Below are 19,238 nucleotides of genomic sequence, written 5' to 3' on the forward strand. Positions count from 1 at the left end.
ACCAGCAGGTGCTGGATTGATGCTGGTTGGTTGATGCTGACTGGAGCAGAGTAACACCTAGGTTTGGCTCAGACAGCAACAGTTGGGTGCAGTCCTCGGCTGACTTCTTAGCCTCCAGGGGTCCAGAGTCGACTGCGGGTTGAAACGCAGACTCCGGGGAGGCCCTGGAGAGAGTAACTGTCTCTAATCGGGTCAGCTTTTGAGAAACGAAAACAGTCTTATTGGGTGCGTCTTTCTGTTTCACACGAGTGAGAAAAGAGGACTGCTCAGCAGGCGACTGGGTTACAAAAGGCTGAAGTGACGGTTGTGGCGAGAATGAAACTGATAATGGAGCAGATGATTGAGCTATAGGTAACGGACTAGCTACCTGGGCTGCTGAATGAGCTGACGGTTGGAGAGGTGTTAGTAGTGAACGTGATGCAGGGGGTGGTATAGGCTCCCCTGAGCCTCTAGGGCTCGGTTTTACTAGCGGAACGAGTTCAGAAGAAACAGTCCTGCTTAGGCTTCTCTGCTCAAAGAGAGCAGGGCAAAAACAGCCCGTTAAGTCTCCCTCTCTATTCTTAGATTGCGAACCCACAGCATTATTAACAGATTCAGCAGTGCAGGACAAAACTGAATTCAAACTGCCCGAGGTTAATTCTGTATCGACTAAACAGTTCTTAGCAGGCTCCAACAGAGGGTGCACCATCAGAGGTTCGTCCATACATTCTGACTCTTTAGCGGAAAAACATCATCATAATCAGTCAGAGAGTCTTTTCTTTCTTCAGGGCCGGGGTGCACGTCCATAGAACAAACCCCCTTCACCTCACTACTCTCAGCCATGAGAGGAAAACAGTCGCCATTACAATTCGCAGGTGAAGCAATAGGGGTGCAGCCCACATCACTCACCATTGCCTGCTGTTCTGACGAGTGACTGGGCTCCGGTTGTAGTGAGGAATGACGGCGGTGGCGCCGCTTCCTCCTGGCGACAGGAGAAACTGGTGACGATGGAGAAAAGAAGTCCTTGTCCTCATCCTCCGACCACACCGCCGCCAAGCAGGAGGCAGGTGAATCAAGCCCTTTGCGGCAAGTAGTGGAACTCTGTGGCCGCGGTGCGGAAACACCTCTCCCCCGCGGCGATTGCTGCTGTGCAGCGGACGATTCCGCGGCGAGCTCCTTATGATGCGGCCGCCGCGGCTGCAAGCTCCCGTGCTTGTAACACCTCATGAGCTTCATGCAACTGGTCCATCAGGCCCATATATTCTCCGAGCTGACGCAGATGAGAATTCCCCTCCAGGATCGCTTTGATAGCGTTAATCCCAACCGCCATCACCTTAGCGTCCATTGTGTGGGAAATCCGCTTAACCAAACATTGAATGCGGGAGAGATCACACTCCCGGGACGAGCCCGCTGGGTCCAGGTTACGGTCGCGTCGTTCTGTCATGACTGTGTGTGGGCAGGCAGGGAGATAGGACCCAAAATGCAGGACTCGGAGGCAGACGTGAACTCAGAATACACAGCTTTATTGCTGGAGAAACAGAACAGAAACTAATCTGAGGATACAAAAATAAACTAAGCAGACAGCCAGAACACACAGATAACGTGAGGGTACAACACAACACTGATACGAAGAAACACTGGGCTTAAATACACTGAGGAAGTCATCAAGGAATTAGAGACAGAAGGGGAACACAGCTGGGAGGAATAAGACCTAATGAGACGGGGGGAACAAAGCTAGAAACACTGACATAAGACAGGAACATGAACCTTCAGAGTAAAACAGGAAACAAGACACACTTTACTAGGACACGGACTCGACAGAGTGAGACAGACAAGACGCTGAACTGAACCGGCAATAATAACCAAATACAACCCGAACCTTAATCATAATGCAGAAACATGCCAGCATAACTGAAACACCGACTCATAATAAAAATCAACAAAGCACCAGAGAAACATAAAGAACAATCCATCATTCAAAAATAAACCAAAACATAAGGAACTCAAAATGCTGGGTCGGTCCAACCCAGGACCGTGACACTCTGAGACAGGATGTTTCTAACTTTAGAGATGTTGCACAAATGGAAGAAAGCAGTCTTACATATGTGTTCAATATGTGCGTTGAAGGACATGTCCTGGTCAAAAATGACTCCAAGGTTCCTCACAGCGTTACTGGAGGCCAAGGTAATGCCATCCAGAGTATGAATCTGCTTAGATACCATATTTCTAAGATTTTCAGGGCCGAGTACAATAACCTCAGTTTGATCTGAATTAAGAAGCAGAAAGTTAGCGGCCATCCAGGTCTTTATGTCTTTAAGACATTCCTGCAGTTTAACTCATTGGTGTGTGTTATCTGGCTTCATGGACAGATAGAGCTGGGTGTCATCTGCATAGCAGTGTAAATGTATGCTATGTCTTCTAATGATGCTGCCTAAGGGAAGCATGTATAATGTAAACAGAATTGGTCCTAGCACTGAACCCTGTGGAACTCCATAATTAACCTCAGTGTGTGAAGAGGACTCTCCATTTACATGCACAAACTGGAGTCTATTAGATAGATATGATACAAACCACTGCAGTGCAGTACCTGTAATACCTACAGCATGTTCTAATCGCTCTAATAGGATATTATGGTCGACAGTATCGAACGCTGCACTGAGGTCTAGCAGGACGAGCACAGAGATGAGTCCACTGTCAGAGGCCATAAGAAGATCATTTGTAACCTTCACTAAAGCTGTTTCTGTGCTGTGATGAGCTCTGAAACCTGACTGAAACTCTTCAAATAAACCATTCCTCTGCAGATGATCTGTTAGCTGTTTGACAACTACTCTTTCAAGGATGTTTGATATGAAAGGAAGGTTGGAGATTGGCCTATAATTAGCTAAGACTGCTGGGTCTAGAGATGCTTTTTGAGTAAAGGTTTAACTACAGCCAGCTTGAAGGCCTGTGGTACATAGCTGATTATTAGAGATAGGTTGATCATATTTAAGATCGAAGAATTAATCAATGGCAGGACTTCTTTGAGCAGTTTTGTAGGAATGGGGTCTAAAAGACACGTTGATGGTTTGGAGGAACTAATTATTGAAGTTAATAATCCACATTTCACTGTTTTACTCTTTGGTTCAGATGTGGATACTGTATTGTTCTTTCTTTTTTTATGTTTAAGTTGTTTGTTGCTGGTTTTTAGTTTGTTTTTTGTCTTTTTGGAAGCTGACACAGTCTCTATGGAGATGGGTTTTTGGGGGTAGCAGGAGGAGAGAAGCTGCAGAGAGGCGTGTAAGACTGCAACTCTGCTTCCTGGTCCCAACTCTGGATAGTCATATTTTGGGGGGTTTAATAAGTTTGTCCATATTCCTAGAAATGAGAGCTGCTCCATCCCAAGTGGGATGGATGCCGTCTCTCCTAACAAGACCAGGTTTCCTCCGTGCACAGAGAGCGTGCTTTGGATGACGCACGTGAAGACGACTCTATGAAGTAAGAAGTTATCTATAACTTTTTTTATGAAATTGGCTACACAGATAAGCTACACAAAAACGCCGCCGTGTGTTGGAACAGAAAGTGATACTGTGGCATTGACCTGTGAGTATATTTGATACTTTGCTAAAGCCTTATAATACTCGTGTTACTTCTCTGTCTCTTATGTTAAGCACTTTGGTATACCGCTGGTTTTTAAATGTGCTCTATAAATAAAGTTTGTTGTTGTTGTTGTTGTTGTTGTAGTACAGCAGAGCGAGCGAACACCAAGCAAGAAGAGTGAAACAGATCATCTGTCTGCACTTTGAATACACTTAAACTCATAATTAATCTTGTTTTCATTGTTGTATTGATCATTTTCACTTAAGAAAACAGACTTTTTAATTCACACCTTTTAGGAGAATACTAATCTGTCATTTACAGTAGCTCATATCTCAGTGCACACAGGAGTTATTTACAGTATTTGTAGCACAGAAATATAACAGCTCTGCATAGTACTGTTGGTGTGGTAGGTGTGCAGTGACTGTGATGTCCTTTGGCCCAGGCTTATGTCAGAAAGGTGTGATGACACATGGAGGAAGGGCGTGGGAGGAAGAAGAGTTGCAGAAAAAGCCTGTGCGTGTGTTGAAGTGCTATATTTGTTCATTTGCAAGTTAAAATTCAAACCTTTTCCTCCTGATAAAGAGGCCGAGGCTTTCCAAAGATGTTTGTAGAAAAACCCCTCTCGATGCAGTGAGTCATTGTTGCTCTGCCTGCGTCTGTGGTCTTATCAGTGAGTTATATGAAAGCTGGCGCCTGCCTGAAACTCACTTTTTGGAGAGACTTGTGAAGTATCTGAATTTCAGGAGCAGGACCACGCCTCCAAACACGCTCCGGTTCTCACATATATAGGTTCCCCCAATTCTGCAAGCTGTTTGATCTCGTTTATGTGCCCCCCTAAAACGCTGTCAAACCTCAAATGAGGGGCCAGCGAGTGAAATGTTTAATGCTTGGGAACAAAACCTTATTTCAGTGTGATAAATGTATTCGATTTATTTATATCCAAAGCAGTTTACATACAAATTGTGGCTCTGGTTCAGGTGAACAATAACATAATGTACATATTTACAGTTTTTTAAACACATGGGTTTTTACGCAGTGGTTTTACAGGTCCAGTTCACCTGAGACCAAATCGGACTGCTTCCTGTAAATGAGTTTGAGAAGAGGCTAGTTTGGACGTTTTAAAGGTACATCAGTGCAGGAGGAGGTCATAAAATGTCAAAACCTCTGAGATGTGTTGGCTTGTAGTTTAGCTGGCCATCAGGGATCATTTATAGTCACAGAGTTAAAGAAGATAGACGATAAATAGTTGCTAAGTGATGAAATTCCTCATCTATTAAAAAATACTTCAGTGTACTGACATGACTTTTCTTAATATTTAGGCCTTTGATAGCAAACAGAAACGTTTCAGTGCAGGTCTCTGAAAAGCCCGACGTGGTACCACCCCGTGTCCTGAAACAGCCGGTCCCAGCAGGCAGCTTTGGCACATAGTTGCAGTTTTTAAAGCTCACATTCATCACAGTTGTTCGTGTGCTAGCTTAAAGCTACAGCACGCTGGTCCTTGTCGTTGGGGTGAGCGATAGCTTCCTTTTGATGGAGCTCTGCGTATCGCTGCTCCTCCTGTCTGCGTTCGCTGCGACCGTTGACACCTCTGTAGTGGCTAGCGCATTCCTGAGGCTCAACCTGGCCCGGAAGGCCTTGCAGAAGATGAAGTAGATGAGCGGGTCCAGGCAAACGTTGAGAACTGACACAAAGACCGCCATTTCCTTCACGTAGAAGAAGACCTGGCTCCACGAACAGTTGTTGGTCTTGGATGTGTAGGCGTAAGGAAGACGAACCAGGTGGTAGGGGACAAAGCAGACGCAGAAGACGCTGACCAGCACCAACATGTTTCTGCGTGATCTGGCGAGCTTCTTGGACCCGATAGACGCAGGCTGCTTCTCCTGTGCCACTGAAAGCTTGCGAGAGGTTTTGTAGTAGAAGAAAACCAGGCAGACGAGGACGGTTACAAAGATGGTGGCCGAGAAGACGTGGATGATTTTGTAAAGCACGTTGAGCTCTTTACTGTGCATCTCATCACAGCTCACTTTTGTTAGTGTTTCATATACCGACTTTTCTGTTATAAGAGAGACCAGGATGTAGGAGCTCGTCACAGTGATGAGGAAGACCCAGGTTAGGATGGATGTTATCTTTGCACCTCGTACTGTCTGCAGCATGTGATTTCCCAAAGGGTGGACGATCTTCAGGTACCTGCAGGGAGGAGAGAGCTATCAGTGTGTGAGTCAAACCAACTCTTTCACCTCCTGAAAACCAAAGATTAAGCATGTTCATCCAGTGTGGATGCATGTTCTCCCAGCCTGCACTTTCCACCGTGTCTGCAGCCGCTGCCTGTTGGATGATTATGCCCAAAGAAAAGCTTTAACCTATAAGCTTTACGCACAAAGACTTCCTCTTCAGGAAGGCAGGAGGAGAGGGAGCATTTCAATGAAGACAGTAAACCCTTTATTCACAGGGACATGGCTGATGATTGAAATTTCAAAGTAGACTGATAACTAGATTCTAGTCTGTTCCCCCAAATTTTGAAAACTACTTCATGTCCACAGTTGTTTGGACTCACACTGTTGCCAGATCCAGATCTGTGTGATCTGGAGACGCCTCTTATTAAACTCACTGTGACACGGATACAGCGCTGTATGGGTTCACTGAGTCTGCTACAAATAATCAGGTCAGGTAGGGTGTGAGCACGTGATCTACCGTATTTTTCGGACTATAAGGCGCGCTTAAAATCCTTTAATTTTCTCAAAAATTGACAGTGTGCCTTATGTATGAATTCTGGTTGTGCTTACTGACCTCGAACAGATTTTATGTGCTACACGGCGCTCAAACATCTGTCAAAGATGTTTCAGTACGACTTTGGTAAGCTACGAAGCCGCACCGCTGGATTGTTGGAGCATTACGGCTATCATAGGCAGGAGCCTGGAGGAAGTGGAGGAAGCACGAAGAATGAGTTGAGTAAAGTTTGACTTATCTGACTGTTTTGTTTCGCTGAATGCGCCTTATAATCCTGTGCACCTTATGGTCCGAAAAATACGGTAACCACAGTGGTTTAAGCAAAGTCGACCGTACACAAATGTTAAATGCAAATGCACCGATGGTGGTGTTTCACTTCTTAAATGACCCTCTTGATGTGTGCGTGTTTGTGTAATATGTGCAAATGTGCTGAGTCTGTGATGAACTCCGCTGTTGATTTCATTCCGCTGCTTCAGCTCTGACCACGGAGGCAGAAGTAGCATCGAGACCACATCCTTTGCTTTTTAAACACGTATGACAGTATCCTGCTGATACCTTTGTGCAGCTGCAGAGACAACACGCAGCGTCACACTCACCGCCCTCAGGTGAACTGACAGCTGCTAGGATCAGGCTCGTGTCTACATCTGTACCTGTAATTTTCTCCTGTTTAGCTGAGAAGCCAGATGAACTGTAGCCACGTAAGTTCATAAAATACTTGGTAGCCCTCCTAAGTGATTCACTGCTCACCTGGTGGATGTTACAAAGTCTTACCATCCACCTGGTGAGCACCGCCCCGCCCAGGATCAGGTTAGGGTTGTATTTTTGGACTCAGGGGTACCTGGAGAGGTAACGCGCAAACGCCACACTGGATTTGAACCCTACTCATGCTGCTGTGACCTAGTTATCGGGCGATGGCACTAATCGCCGCGGCGCGCCTGCACATCGTGGACTGTTTATGGTTTTTACAAAAAAAGTCTGTCGCGTATGCAGCTGGCGCTCAGCTCGGTGCCATGACCCGAATAACAGCCAGACAAACGTAACCGCGTTCGATTTCCTTGAAATTTAAGTTGACACAGAGTGATGACAATCATCTACCACAAGATAAGAACCCACATCCCATCCGCTGTTGGTGCGCTGAAAATGTTTACAGCAGACACAAACGTGTTACAGCCTCGGCGTCGTCACCTCGCTCAGCTGTGTTTTGGATTGTTGGGGTTTTTTGAGTTTTGGCGTCTGTTTTCGTTCCCTCTCTGTTCCCTGCAGGTCTCAGTCTTATTTGTCTTTCTGCTATTGAGTTTATTCTTCTGTTGTAGTTTTCTTTCTGTCCTTTGAGATTGTCTCCACCTGTCCTCTGTTCCCTGCTGGGCCTCATCTGATTATTTAAAGTCCTCTCTTCTCTCTAACGCCTGTTTTTTCCCTGCTTTTGCATGTTTGCCGTGCAGTTCTTTGTCGGATCACTGGAGTGTCCTGATTACGTTCCCACCTGTTAGCAGCGATGAAGCCCATGAACATGATGCTGGCGTACATGTTCAGGTAGAAGGCGGAGGCGCCGAAGTTGCAGTAGACCTTGCGGATGATCTCAGACTTAATGTTGGCGTACTTCATAATTCGCAAAGGGAGGCAGAGGCTGATGAGGAAGTCGGCCGCTGCCAGGTTCTTCAGGAAGAGGGTGACGCTGGACACGTGCCGCTGACCCCTGAAGAAGTAAACGTTCAGGGTGAAACCGTTGAGGAACAAACCGACCTGCAGACACGGGAGGGACAGGAAGGAGGTTTGCATCATTTAGTCAAAGTTTAATATTTATTTCCTGCCACATCATGAAGACAGAGAGGACAGCGACTCACTAGAAACACCAGCGTGTAGATCACCATGAAGAAGATGTGGGCTGAAGTGTCCTGGATGTCTTCATAACAGCTGGAGTTACTGTTGTTGTTTCCGGAGGGGTCGAAGGTCGAAGCTGCCATGTTTCCGGGTCTGGGAAGACCAACCCGGGTTAGACGGCAGTTAAAACAGAGACAGTCACCACGGGAACTGCTGAAGGCTAAAAGGGAAGTGGTACAACACATGGTTACCAATCGTGCCTTTTTCAGGAGGCCGCTGCTCTCACGCCACCTCAACAAATGTGATGCTAAATAAGAGGAAGCCTTTAGTAATAAACAAAACAAAAACTTGTGGTGAAAGGCGGCGAACATCACAGACGGCCAAAGAAACGGGACATTTAAAAACAGCAACAACGCTGATGCAGAGGAAACGGTAACTGGGATTTTTCTAATACGGACCTCCAACCAGACCAGATTCAAACATGTGAACATAAATCACACCGTGAACAGCAAACTGATACAAAGAGAAAATCAAACTATATACATGCTGAACAGGTGAGGAGAAGCTGACCTGCTTTAATGATATTCCATCATTTAAACCATATTCACACAGGACAGCTCGGACTGATTAACGCGCAGCTCCTTCCTCCCTGCAGCCGTCAGACTGTACCAACAAACACAGATGTTTACATCTGCGCTGCAACTTGCACTATTTTATCAACCGATTCACACTACAACCAGGGTTTGCCTCTTAACTGTATTTTATTTTATTTTATTTAATAACGGTGCAGGACTCTGTTTTTGGTAACCATCGTCCTCCATGTAAATATGTAAAAACTGTGTCTTGTGTACTGTTTGTTTGTATATGTGTCTTTCTGGCTGCTGTGACACCCACATTTCCCCCCAATTAAAGGATCATTCTATTCTATTCTATTCTATTCTAACATTGTTTTAATTCCATATTTAGGATGAGCTTTATTAACGTGCCCGCACACGCTTTTTTCTAACATTTGCAGATAATTACGTTAATATTTGACACCAGGTCTTATTGTTTGTGCTCAATAGTGATGACATCACTCGACGGCGCCTGTGATTAGAAAGAATGATGCTATGATGCCGTCTGGGGCGGCGACTCTACGCCACGCGCTGTGTGGATGTGGAGAAACGTGCTGTGGTCGTCTGGACGCCGCACGTCTTTAGTTTAATGTCCCGCGTAAACTCCTGCGTCGCACATCAGCGACGCTCTTTTCACCTCTAAAAGGTCACTGAGGGGATTTTATTTAGAACATGATTAATGTGACGTGAATCTGATTTTTTTACCTTATCATGTTTATTTATATCAAACCATTTTTAAATCCTGTGGTCCGGGTCAGATTCTCACCACAGCCCAAAACATTCACATCATCAGCAAATGAAACTCACTTTAGAAAATCTTGTAAATATCATTGATGTGTGTCATAACCTGTGTGGTAAACACAGAGTGGACGTGTTTCCAGAACCACAGATTTGTTTCCTTCGGTGTAATTTCATCTCTTCTGTGAGATGTGTTGGCGGTTGCGTTGTACACCTGACGCACCTGGAGCTTCCTGAGCTGCGAGCAACAGATTCACGTTTGGTGTTCCTCACCACCTGAAGGTGTGTCGGTTTCCACACACCTGTACAGTGACACAATGGTCTGTCACTGCAGTTTTTCTGCGCTGCAAACACGGCCTCGTAGCTGTGCAGCAAACAGGACAGCTGACAGCAGCAGCTGCGTTACTGCACTTGTCGCTGTCAAAGTCAGAAACATGTGGCGTGATGATGATCATTAAATCACCTGTGCCTCTCACAGAGCAGCGCGTCTCCTCCTGACAATCACAGCTCAGACTTTCCTCCCGGAGGAGGAGGGGGGCTGTCGGTCTGATCTCCTCATCGATACGACGATATGTGACCTCACAGAACCGATCGCTCTTATCTTTTCATCGGCCCGTCTCTTCACAGGTCAGAGACGCAGGAAGGATCCTGCTAGACTGTGTTACCCTACTTACTATCATGAGCTTATCTGACCTCAGATCAGCACCCATCTGTGCTTTTATTGCACAGTGTTTGTTTCATGTGTTCCACTTTTTTAATGATGTTGTTGTTACTGCAGCGGAAAGATCACTGCATTCACACGATGACGGGCAGGTGTGGGAAGTTTCGTGAACCTAAACAGAAGCCGGCTCATCTTCATAGCCTGACCCCGATCACTGACAGCATCGTAGCCAAGGCCTCCTCCTCCACACGTTCCATCTTCTGTCCTTACAGGTCGCTACGTCTGCAAAGCCCCGGCCCGATAAACCAGGACCAACATATGTCAGGGTAAAGCCCGGGGGCCGCCATGAGGCCAGAGGAAGTCCTGCTCTGCCTGCTTCTACTGGCCTTCACCACGGCTCTGAATCCTAAACCACACACAGTCACGTTTGCTGTGTGGCAGGCAGGAGAGTGGACCCAAATGCAGGACTCACAGGACACAGAGGAGCTGAAGGAGGCAGCTTTCACTGCGCTGTGAAAAACTCAAATACAGGAAACAAGAAACAAAGCATAACAACTAGAAGCTGGTAAACCAAGGCCACAGGAAACGAGGACCATGGAGGAAACACACAGGAGACGTACGACACGACAAAGGAGAACACAGCGCTGAAATACACAACGGAGCAGGAACCGGAAACAGGAGGGAAGCACAGCTGGGACTAATCACACATAATAAGACGAGGGGAAGCAAAACTAGATACACTGACATGAGACTTTCAAAGTAAAACAGGAAACACAGGACTATCAAAGACACAGACGAGAGCTGAGACATAGAGACACGACTGTCTGAGGAGACAGAGGCACTCTACGAGGGACACGGGGAAGACAAACAGAAACTGAGACTGTAACACAAGCAGAACCAAAACCATGAAAAAGAATAAAAGAGAAAATAAATGAACCACGAACCACAAACACTGAGTCAGAACACTCAGGACCACGACACACAAGTCTGATATGAACCTGTGAGGGCTGCAGAGCAAACACCACGGCAACAGGCAGCCGCGTATCATCATCATCATTATTATCATTATTATCATTATTATTATTCTAGAAGAAGGGATGATTGATTTCTCCACAGAGGTCTCCCTCCCTCTCTGAGCAGCTAATATAAAATCAGCTGATGCTGAGGTTTCACCCGTGTGACTGAGAGGACCGGCGGGCCCACACCCCCTCTTAAACTCTGCAGACCTTCACACACTCGAAATCTGAGCTGATGTTTCACGCCTTAAAAATATTGTTCACGCTCAGCTGTTGTTGATGTGGCCGTTCACACCGACTGTGCAATTTTGCAGGAGGAACGTGAAACCAAACTTGATTCTTCAGAGACGAACAAACACATCTGACCAATCAGGTCACTGCATTTGGCAGCAAATCAAAAGCCCATACTGAGTACAGCGGAAACAGGGAAATAAGCGAGTTTGACCTCAGACAAACGTCTGCACGCTGCTCTCAAAGTTATCAGTTTCATCGCTCGCTGTCCACAATCTTTTTTTCCACAGTGGGTTTTTTAGGAAAATGTTCAGCGAGTGTATGTAAGTCGATACGTTTCCATTTGAAGAATTCAGCCTGCAGTCTACGCTCTGACCGAGGCGTTGGCCTCACGGATGTCGATGTGGGGTTCGTGCTGTCGGCCTGTTTATCGCTCTGACTTCACTGCTCTGTTAAACGAGGGATTTTGTTCCTGTGCGTGGCCCTGAGGGCCGAAACGCTCGTGTCTGTGTGACAGGTCGACGCCGTTTTCTGTTTCTAATCGCACAGGTGACCCTGCAGGACTTTTAAACTGAGGCTGAAACAGCAGACGCGATCATCTGCAGGGTTAGGGCTGTTGTTTTCCTTACAGGTGTTTCCAGTTCAGGTATGTGTGGTCATGTGACGCAGCTGTTGGCAAACATGCAGAACTCGCCCTGTTTGTCCCTCCACACTAAGGTTTGTATTTGAACACACAGTGGCTTTAAAGTAAATGAAACCTCGATCTGTTTGTGATTGTGACTGCAGATATTTCCAGCTCTGGTGTTTCTCTCCTGACCAATCAGCTCAGTGCTCTCTCTGCTCTGTTACATCAGCACCGCGAAGCTGCAGCTTGTGGTCACAGCGGCTTAGTTACCGCAGTGCGACCCAGCTACAGAGAAACAGCAGCCACCGCTTATCGAAACTTCATGAGAATCTTTTTATTGGCAAAGAAAACATTGTTTAAAAACTGTTTCCAGATGTGACACATCAGCAGCAAAGTTTCACACGCAGAGAGGGTCTATTTTCTCTGGTGAAGCCTCGTCACAACTAGGGCTGCCACAAACGATTATTCTGATAGTCGACTAGTCACCGATTATTTTTGCGATTAGTCGACTAATCAGATCATCATCCATTGGACGTAAAACATACAGCTTATTGCACCAGCAGCATCTGCTCTTATATAACTATCATTAGCTTACAGCTTTAAGTGTTTAAGGTCTGTGCTAACTAAAAATAAAGACAAGATGATAGTTTGTTAAATTTTAATGAAATTTGGAGATTGTTTCGGTGAAGTTTAATAAACTCCTTGCTATCTAAAATATAACAGGACACCGGAGTAAATTCTCGAGCATCTCACACTTCTGATAATCAGCTGTCTGCTTGATGTTTATTCAGCTGTGTAAAAACTATAACTTTAATCTCAGCCAAACCGATTTACTCAGGAACAAATAAAATACTAAAAAAAGCCAAACAATAACATTTTTAAGTTATCTAAGTGACTTATATATGTTTAAGCTGAGTAGCGAAAGACGGCGGTGGGTTTGAAAACGATTTGCCGGGAGTCAGGTGTTCTCACCGGGTCTAGTTAGCCTTGCCCCCGGCTCGCTATCGAGCTAGTGGGTAACAGACGTCTCCGAAAACGTCGGAGCGCTTTTGAAAATATGTGGTGTCTTGATAAACTGAGCAGATATTTGAGGTTTACACAGCTACATTCTCGCCAATAAATATGTTAAACGTTTATTTTGTGACCCAGAAAGAATAATAAGAGTAATATTAAAACTAACTAGCTGCCGCCATTGTTGGAAAATGCGCCGGGCCGCGCTGTGAATTCTGGGACACAGCTTCTTCTTCTTCGGGGTTTAACGGCAGCTGGCATCCTTGTACATGCAGTGCTGCCATCTTCTGTTTCAGTCTGTTATTACACTCTTAAATCCTACTACTTATTCCTGCGTCTTTGGGGATCTTACAAAGCTTCAAACGACGCGCCGACTATTAAATCAGTCGTCGACGATTTTGATAGTCGACGTAATCGTGACTAGTCGACTAATTGTGGCAGCCCTAGTCACAACGCTGCGTCGCCACCGGTAATATCTCCCAGAAGACTCACTGACATGTCACTGACAACTAAACCTGTCCTCAAACATCACTGTGGTGTCTGTGTGTGGTCGACAGTGAGGATTTGTGCTTCAGCAGGAATCTACGCCGTACCTGCGTGAATCCGTCTGCACCTCACGAGAGACGTAGGTACGCGTTGGGTCGATGCAGCCCGCAGACCATCCACACTTGGCTGCATTTCCAGCTACTTTTTCAACCACAGATTTCAAATGTATCAGTGAGAGGTCAACAATCATGGCCTCAATATTAGAAATACTCATCACAGCATCAGTATAAGGACGTCAGCTCATTCCCAGAGCGAGATCAGACTGTCGGTATGGACGTGAGGGAAAAACAACAAAGTGGAAAAACCTGAGGGACAAATGTTTGACCACTAAAATAACCAAGTACAAGACGTCCCAGCGGTTCATGTTTTTGTTGCACATTAAACACCAGCACGAGTAGAAACGGCAGCCGTGATGTCGGCCACACTCGGCGCCGAAATGCAGATCAGGCCCGACGAGCGGACGATGGGAGGAGGTCGAGGGTTGCTGTGGTGACCGGTAAAAAGAGCGTTGCGTCAGTCTGCCACAAATTCACATCAACTGGCCTCATCATCGAAGAGCTGCGGTGCAGTCCGCCACATTAGAAGCTTTCAGTGAGCAAACAGCGTGTAGGGTATAAATCACATCCAGACGGCGTGATGCCTCGCATCCACTTACTCCAGCACGTGTCTCCAGACCGGGGAGGGGGGCGCCAGAGAGCCCTGATGGGACCCTCACAGCCACGGAGGGACCACCTACACAGGAACACCTTCTTACTGTGAGGCGACAGCACACAAACGCAGCCAATAACCAATCAGTTACCTCGCAGCTAAAACGCTCACATCCATGGTTCTCATTAATGATGGACAGCAGAGGAAAGCAGATGTTTGGATGTTTGCACCTCCGTGCAGCCTGCAGCGCTGAGTCGACAGGCCAGGAACCACTCAACTACATTAAAGATGCCACCTGTGAGACACAAGCTTGTGCGCGCTGCGAGCCGTGAAACCACAGGAAGAGAAGCTCCCATCGCTACATTCTCATCCCGAAACCAGAAAACATTTTCCTTTTTTCACTGTTTTCACACTTTCAGATCTGTGAGCAGACACACTAATACCAACAGCGGCGGTGTCAGTGGTTCTGTGTAAATATAGCTGCTAATCATAGCGTTTAAAGGCCAGACATGTGACCTGTAAGCATATCGGTGAGGTGGGGTAGAAACAGCAGGCTTACCTGCAACACTGTCCCGTCTGCGCGTCTTCACGGAGAATCTGTGAGAAACCCTTTATGACTTCCTTCTGCACAGTTTATATGAGGAAGGCCAGGCCACACAGAGAGAGGGAGGGCGGTGGAGGAAGCTGGTGGTTGCGGCTGTGCTGACGTCCTGCATGCAGCACCGTTCCTCATTTGCAAGTCAAAAACACACACCTATTTTTACCAGGAAGTTTTCATTTTTCCAGAGAACTTTATTTGAAAGAGCTTTGCTCTGAGCGGGTCTGTTGTGTGCGACATTGTTTCTCTGAAAACAACAGCTGCTGGAAACAGACTCAGTCAGACACACAACCCAGAACCAGCAGGTAAAAGCAGCTAAAGGTTAACCAGCAAGCTTCACGGCTTTGAGTGCAACACAGATCAGAGTCGACTCGTAAATGTCCCGTGACTCACAGTTAGTGTTCGTGTTTTCTTATTTTCAATCAGCAAACTTAATTGTGTTTCTATTCGACTTACACGAGTGTTTAGTGTGAGCTGGGAGTGCCTGTCAGTTATTCAAAGCCGGTTCTGGGTCCAGCACATGTGTCAGAGGAAGCGACATGTCGCTGCTTGTTGAAGGTTTCTGGTTTTTAGCAGCAGAGTGAGCGCGAGCTGTGTTTTTAACACACAGCGCTGCGTCATGCAATGCATTCACCTGTTTTAAAGGATTAGGGTTTGGTTTCAAGTCTTGGAGCTTCCTGGAGAACCTGCTGCAGATTCCAGACTGATGGTGTTGCTATGCTGCTGTTGGCCCTTTAGCCCAGGAGGATCTGATTAGGAAATGAACTTGATGGCTGAATACCCATAATGCTCCTCCCTGTGAGACATACGAGCTGTGCAAACAGACACTAATGCAGGACAGTGAAACCACAGAGTGTAGATCAGATTTCTGGTTTTAAATTCTATTAGGAAGTGCTGAAGGCTGGTGCGAGTCCAGAGTTTACATCTGCTTTTGCAGCAGCTTACTGGACTCAGTGTTTTCTCTCTGTATCTAATTACAGACTGAATCAGGGTTCAGATTTCACAGCTGTTTTGGACTCTTATCTGCTTTATCCTGTTTTCAGATTCCCTCAGACTGGTGTGGAACTTTGGGATGGTTTCACATCCTGTTTTGGAGCATCTGAGATGACTTGCCACCGTGGCCACACCGGCCCTCTGTTTGTATTCCCAGGCTGACTCCAGGGCTCTGTGTGGGGATTTTTTGTTGTTTTTTTCGTTGTTTCCAGTTCGTTGGTCCAGTTTAGCCTCACTTTGGCACAGATTTTGGACCAAACTGAAGTGATTGGCAGCAATCTCCCACACCAGCCTATTAATCAACCAAAGACCCAGACAGACTTTTAATTCATTTGAAAGCCTGATGCTTAGCCTCGTCCACCACAGCTGTGAAACTCAGAAACCAGTCTTACTTGTTATCATCTATCGTCCACCTGGGCCTTACACAGAGTTTCTCTCTGATTTCTCAGACTTTTTATCTGATTTAGTTCTGAGCTCCGATAAAATAATTATCGTGGGTGATTTTAACATCCATGTAGATGCTAAAAATGACAGCCTCAACATGGCATTTAATCTGTTATTAGACTCAATTGGCTTCTGTCAAAATGTAAAAGAACCCACCCACCACTTTAATCACACTCTAGATCACAGGTGTCGAACTCCAGGCCTCGAGGGCCGGTGTCCTGCAGGTTTTAGATGTGTCCTTGATCCAACACAGCTGATTTAAATGGCTAAATGACCTCAACATGTCCTGAAGTTCTCCAGAGGCCTGGTAATGAACTAATCATGTGATTCAGGTGTGCTGACCCAGAGATCTAAAACCTGCAGGACACCGACCCTCGAGGCCTGGAGTTGGGGACCCCTGATCTAGATCTTGTTTTAACATATGGCAAAGAAACTGAACATTTAACAGTGTTTCCTGAAAACCCTCTCCTGTCTGATCATTTCCTGATAACATTTACCTCCTCACTACGTACGACTCTGGATACTGTAGCTCCTGTGAAAACTAAGGTCTCAAATCAGAAGTACCTGACTCCGTGGTATAATTCTCAAACACGTACCCTAAAGCAGATGACTCGTAAGCTGGAGAGGAAATGGCGTGTCACAAATTTAGAGGATCATCATTTAGCCTGGAGAAATAGTTTGCTGCTTTATAAGAAAGCCCTCCGCAAAGCCAGAACATCTTACTATTCATCACTGATTGAAGAAAATAAGAACAACTCTATGTTTGCTGTTATGGTCTACAGGCCTTTTAGGGTCACAGCTTTAAACCTTTACTCAAAAAGCATCTCTAGACCCAGCAGTCTTAGCTAATTATAGGCCAATCTCCAACCTTCCTTTCATATCAAACATCCTTGAAAGAGTAGTTGTCAAACAGCTAACAGATCACCTGCAGAGGAATGGTTTATTTGAAGAGTTTCAGTCAGGTTTCAGAGCTCATCACAGCACAGAAACAGCTTTAGTGAAGGTTACAAATGATCTTCTTATGGCCTCTGACAGTGGACTCATCTCTGTGCTTGTCCTGCTAGACCTCAGTGCAGCGTTCGATACTGTTGACCATAATATCCTATTAGAGCGATTAGAACATGCTGTAGGTATTACAGGTACTGCACTGCAGTGGTTTGTATCATATCTATCTAATAGACTCCAATTTGTGCATGTAAATGGAGAGTCCTCTTCACACACTGAGGTTAATTATGGAGTTCCACAGGGTTCAGTGCTAGGACCAATTCTGTTTACATTATACATGCTTCCCTTAGGCAGCATCATTAGAAGACATAGCATACATTTACACTGCTATGCAGATGACACCCAGCTCTATCTGTCCATGAAGCCAGATAACACACACCAATGAGTTAAACTGCAGGAATGTCTTAAAGACATAAAGACCTGGATGGCCGCTAACTTTCTGCTTCTTAATTCAGATAAAACTGAGGTTATTGTACTCGGCCCTGAAAATCTTAGAAATATGGTATCTAACCAGATTCATACTCTGGATGGCATTACCTTGGCCTCCAGTAACGCTGTGAGGAACCTTGGAGTCATTTTTGACCAGGACATGTCCTTCAACGCACATATTAAACAAATATGTAAGACTGCTTTCTTCCATTTGTGCAACATCTCTAAAGTTAGAAACATCCTGTCTCAGAGTGACGCTGAATCCCCCCTTTAGTTACGCTGCAGTAGGTCTAGGCTGCCTGACCTATAGGAGATTCCCATGATGCACTGAGTGTTTCTTGTTTATTCACTTCGTTTTTCTACACCTCTCTGCATTGTGTTATCATTAGTTATTATTAATCTCTGTCTCTCTTCCACAGCATGTCTTTATCCTGTCTTCCTTCTCTCACCCCAACCAATCACAGCAGATGGCCCCGCCCCTCCCTGAGCCTGGTTCTGCCAGAGGTTTCTTCCTGTTTAAAGGGAGTTTTTCCTTCCCACTGTCGCCAAAGTGCTTGCTCATAGGGGGTCATATGATTGTTGAAGTGTTCTCTGTATTTGTACTAATATAGGGTCTTTAACTTACAATTTAAAGGCATTAATGAAACTGTTGTTGTGATTTGGCGGTGTATAAATAAAACTGAATTGAATAGTGATAGGTTTGATACCATCAAACAGACGAGGGGGAAGACCAGGTTACTGAGAAGTGCTTATGGGTATAATAACCTGTTCCCACCATCACCTCCACCTTGCTGCCACAATGAATGCCTGGTTTCAGATTAAAAGATGCTGATTTTTTTTCTCTTTTCCAAAGAAGAGAGGAAAGAGTTTTAAATAGATCACGTCTTCCGTTCACAGATGGGACAGCCTGACTATTACCCTATCAGCCTGATCGCTGCGCAGCACAGAGGGAAATATTCAAACTGCCTCAGGCTGGTGTCTCTGCTCTGGAGGGCAAACTGTCAGGACATGTTTTTGGAATAACGATCATGAAGAAATCTTTCTACGGGGATTCTCCCAGACTGAGCCGAGCAGCAGGACTCAGGACTCGGTGGGTGCATGTGGAGGCAGCCTAAGATCGGTTGTAGAGGTGCAGCGGAGAAAAGGCTCACTTTAAGATAACTCTGATTATTAAAGGTAGATTTTCCATCATCGGCTGGCTGTGATCTCTTCACCTGTGCGGTGACAGCGACAGGTCTGGCCTTGCTCTCAGCGTTCACCTTATCTCTCCATCTCTTCCAAGTAATCGGTGGGTGGAGCTGACCCGGTGATTAAGGATGCAGCTCACCTGAGCAGGTCGGGCAGCCCTGCTGAAACCTTTCACGGGCTCTTCTCCTCTCTGTCATGCTGGCTGGCTAATGGAGCGTTTGGTTTCTCTTTTGATTTTGCACGCACACAATCGCTCTTTGATTCTCTGACGAAGCACAGCACTGAGCTGGAATCTGTGGGAGGATTCAGTAACGGCAGACAGGGAGGTAGATGTTTGACTTTCAGATGAAGTCATGACCCCTGCCTGGTCCCGGCTCCCCCTCCCTCT

The 19,238-nt window shown here is 45.9% G+C and overlaps 1 protein-coding gene across 1 annotated transcript; it reads right to left on the reverse strand.

Moving 5' to 3' along the window:
* Positions 1-1,211: 1,211 nt before the first annotated feature.
* LOC146372810 (P2Y purinoceptor 14-like) lies at positions 1,212-14,792 on the reverse strand. Its single transcript, XM_084951527.1, has 3 exons — positions 8,127-14,792; positions 7,766-8,025; positions 1,212-5,742 (listed from the first exon to the last, which is right to left on the reverse strand). Exons 1-3 carry the CDS (start codon positions 8,592-8,594, stop codon positions 5,037-5,039), a joined length of 1,434 nt encoding a protein of 477 aa, XP_084807653.1. The 5' UTR covers positions 8,595-14,792; the 3' UTR covers positions 1,212-5,036.
* Between the last annotated feature and the right edge of the window lie 4,446 nt (positions 14,793-19,238).

Source organism: Perissodus microlepis, chromosome 14, assembly GCF_051167445.1.
Source record: "Perissodus microlepis isolate ML-2025 ecotype Zambia chromosome 14, ASM5116744v1, whole genome shotgun sequence".
NCBI classification, from domain to species: domain Eukaryota; kingdom Metazoa; phylum Chordata; class Actinopteri; order Cichliformes; family Cichlidae; genus Perissodus; species Perissodus microlepis.

Coding starts and splice junctions, on each gene's coding strand:
- LOC146372810 (XM_084951527.1), bottom strand. CDS start 8,594: ATGTTCACATGTTTGAATCTGGTCTGGTTGGAGGTCCGTATTAGAAAA. Junction 8,026..8,126: donor TCTACACGCTGGTGTTTCTA/GTGAGTCGCTGT, acceptor CCGTGTCTGCAG/GTCGGTTTGTTCCTCAACGG. Junction 5,743..7,765: donor GGCTTCATCGCTGCTAACAG/GTGGGAACGTAA, acceptor TCCTCCCTGCAG/GTACCTGAAGATCGTCCACC.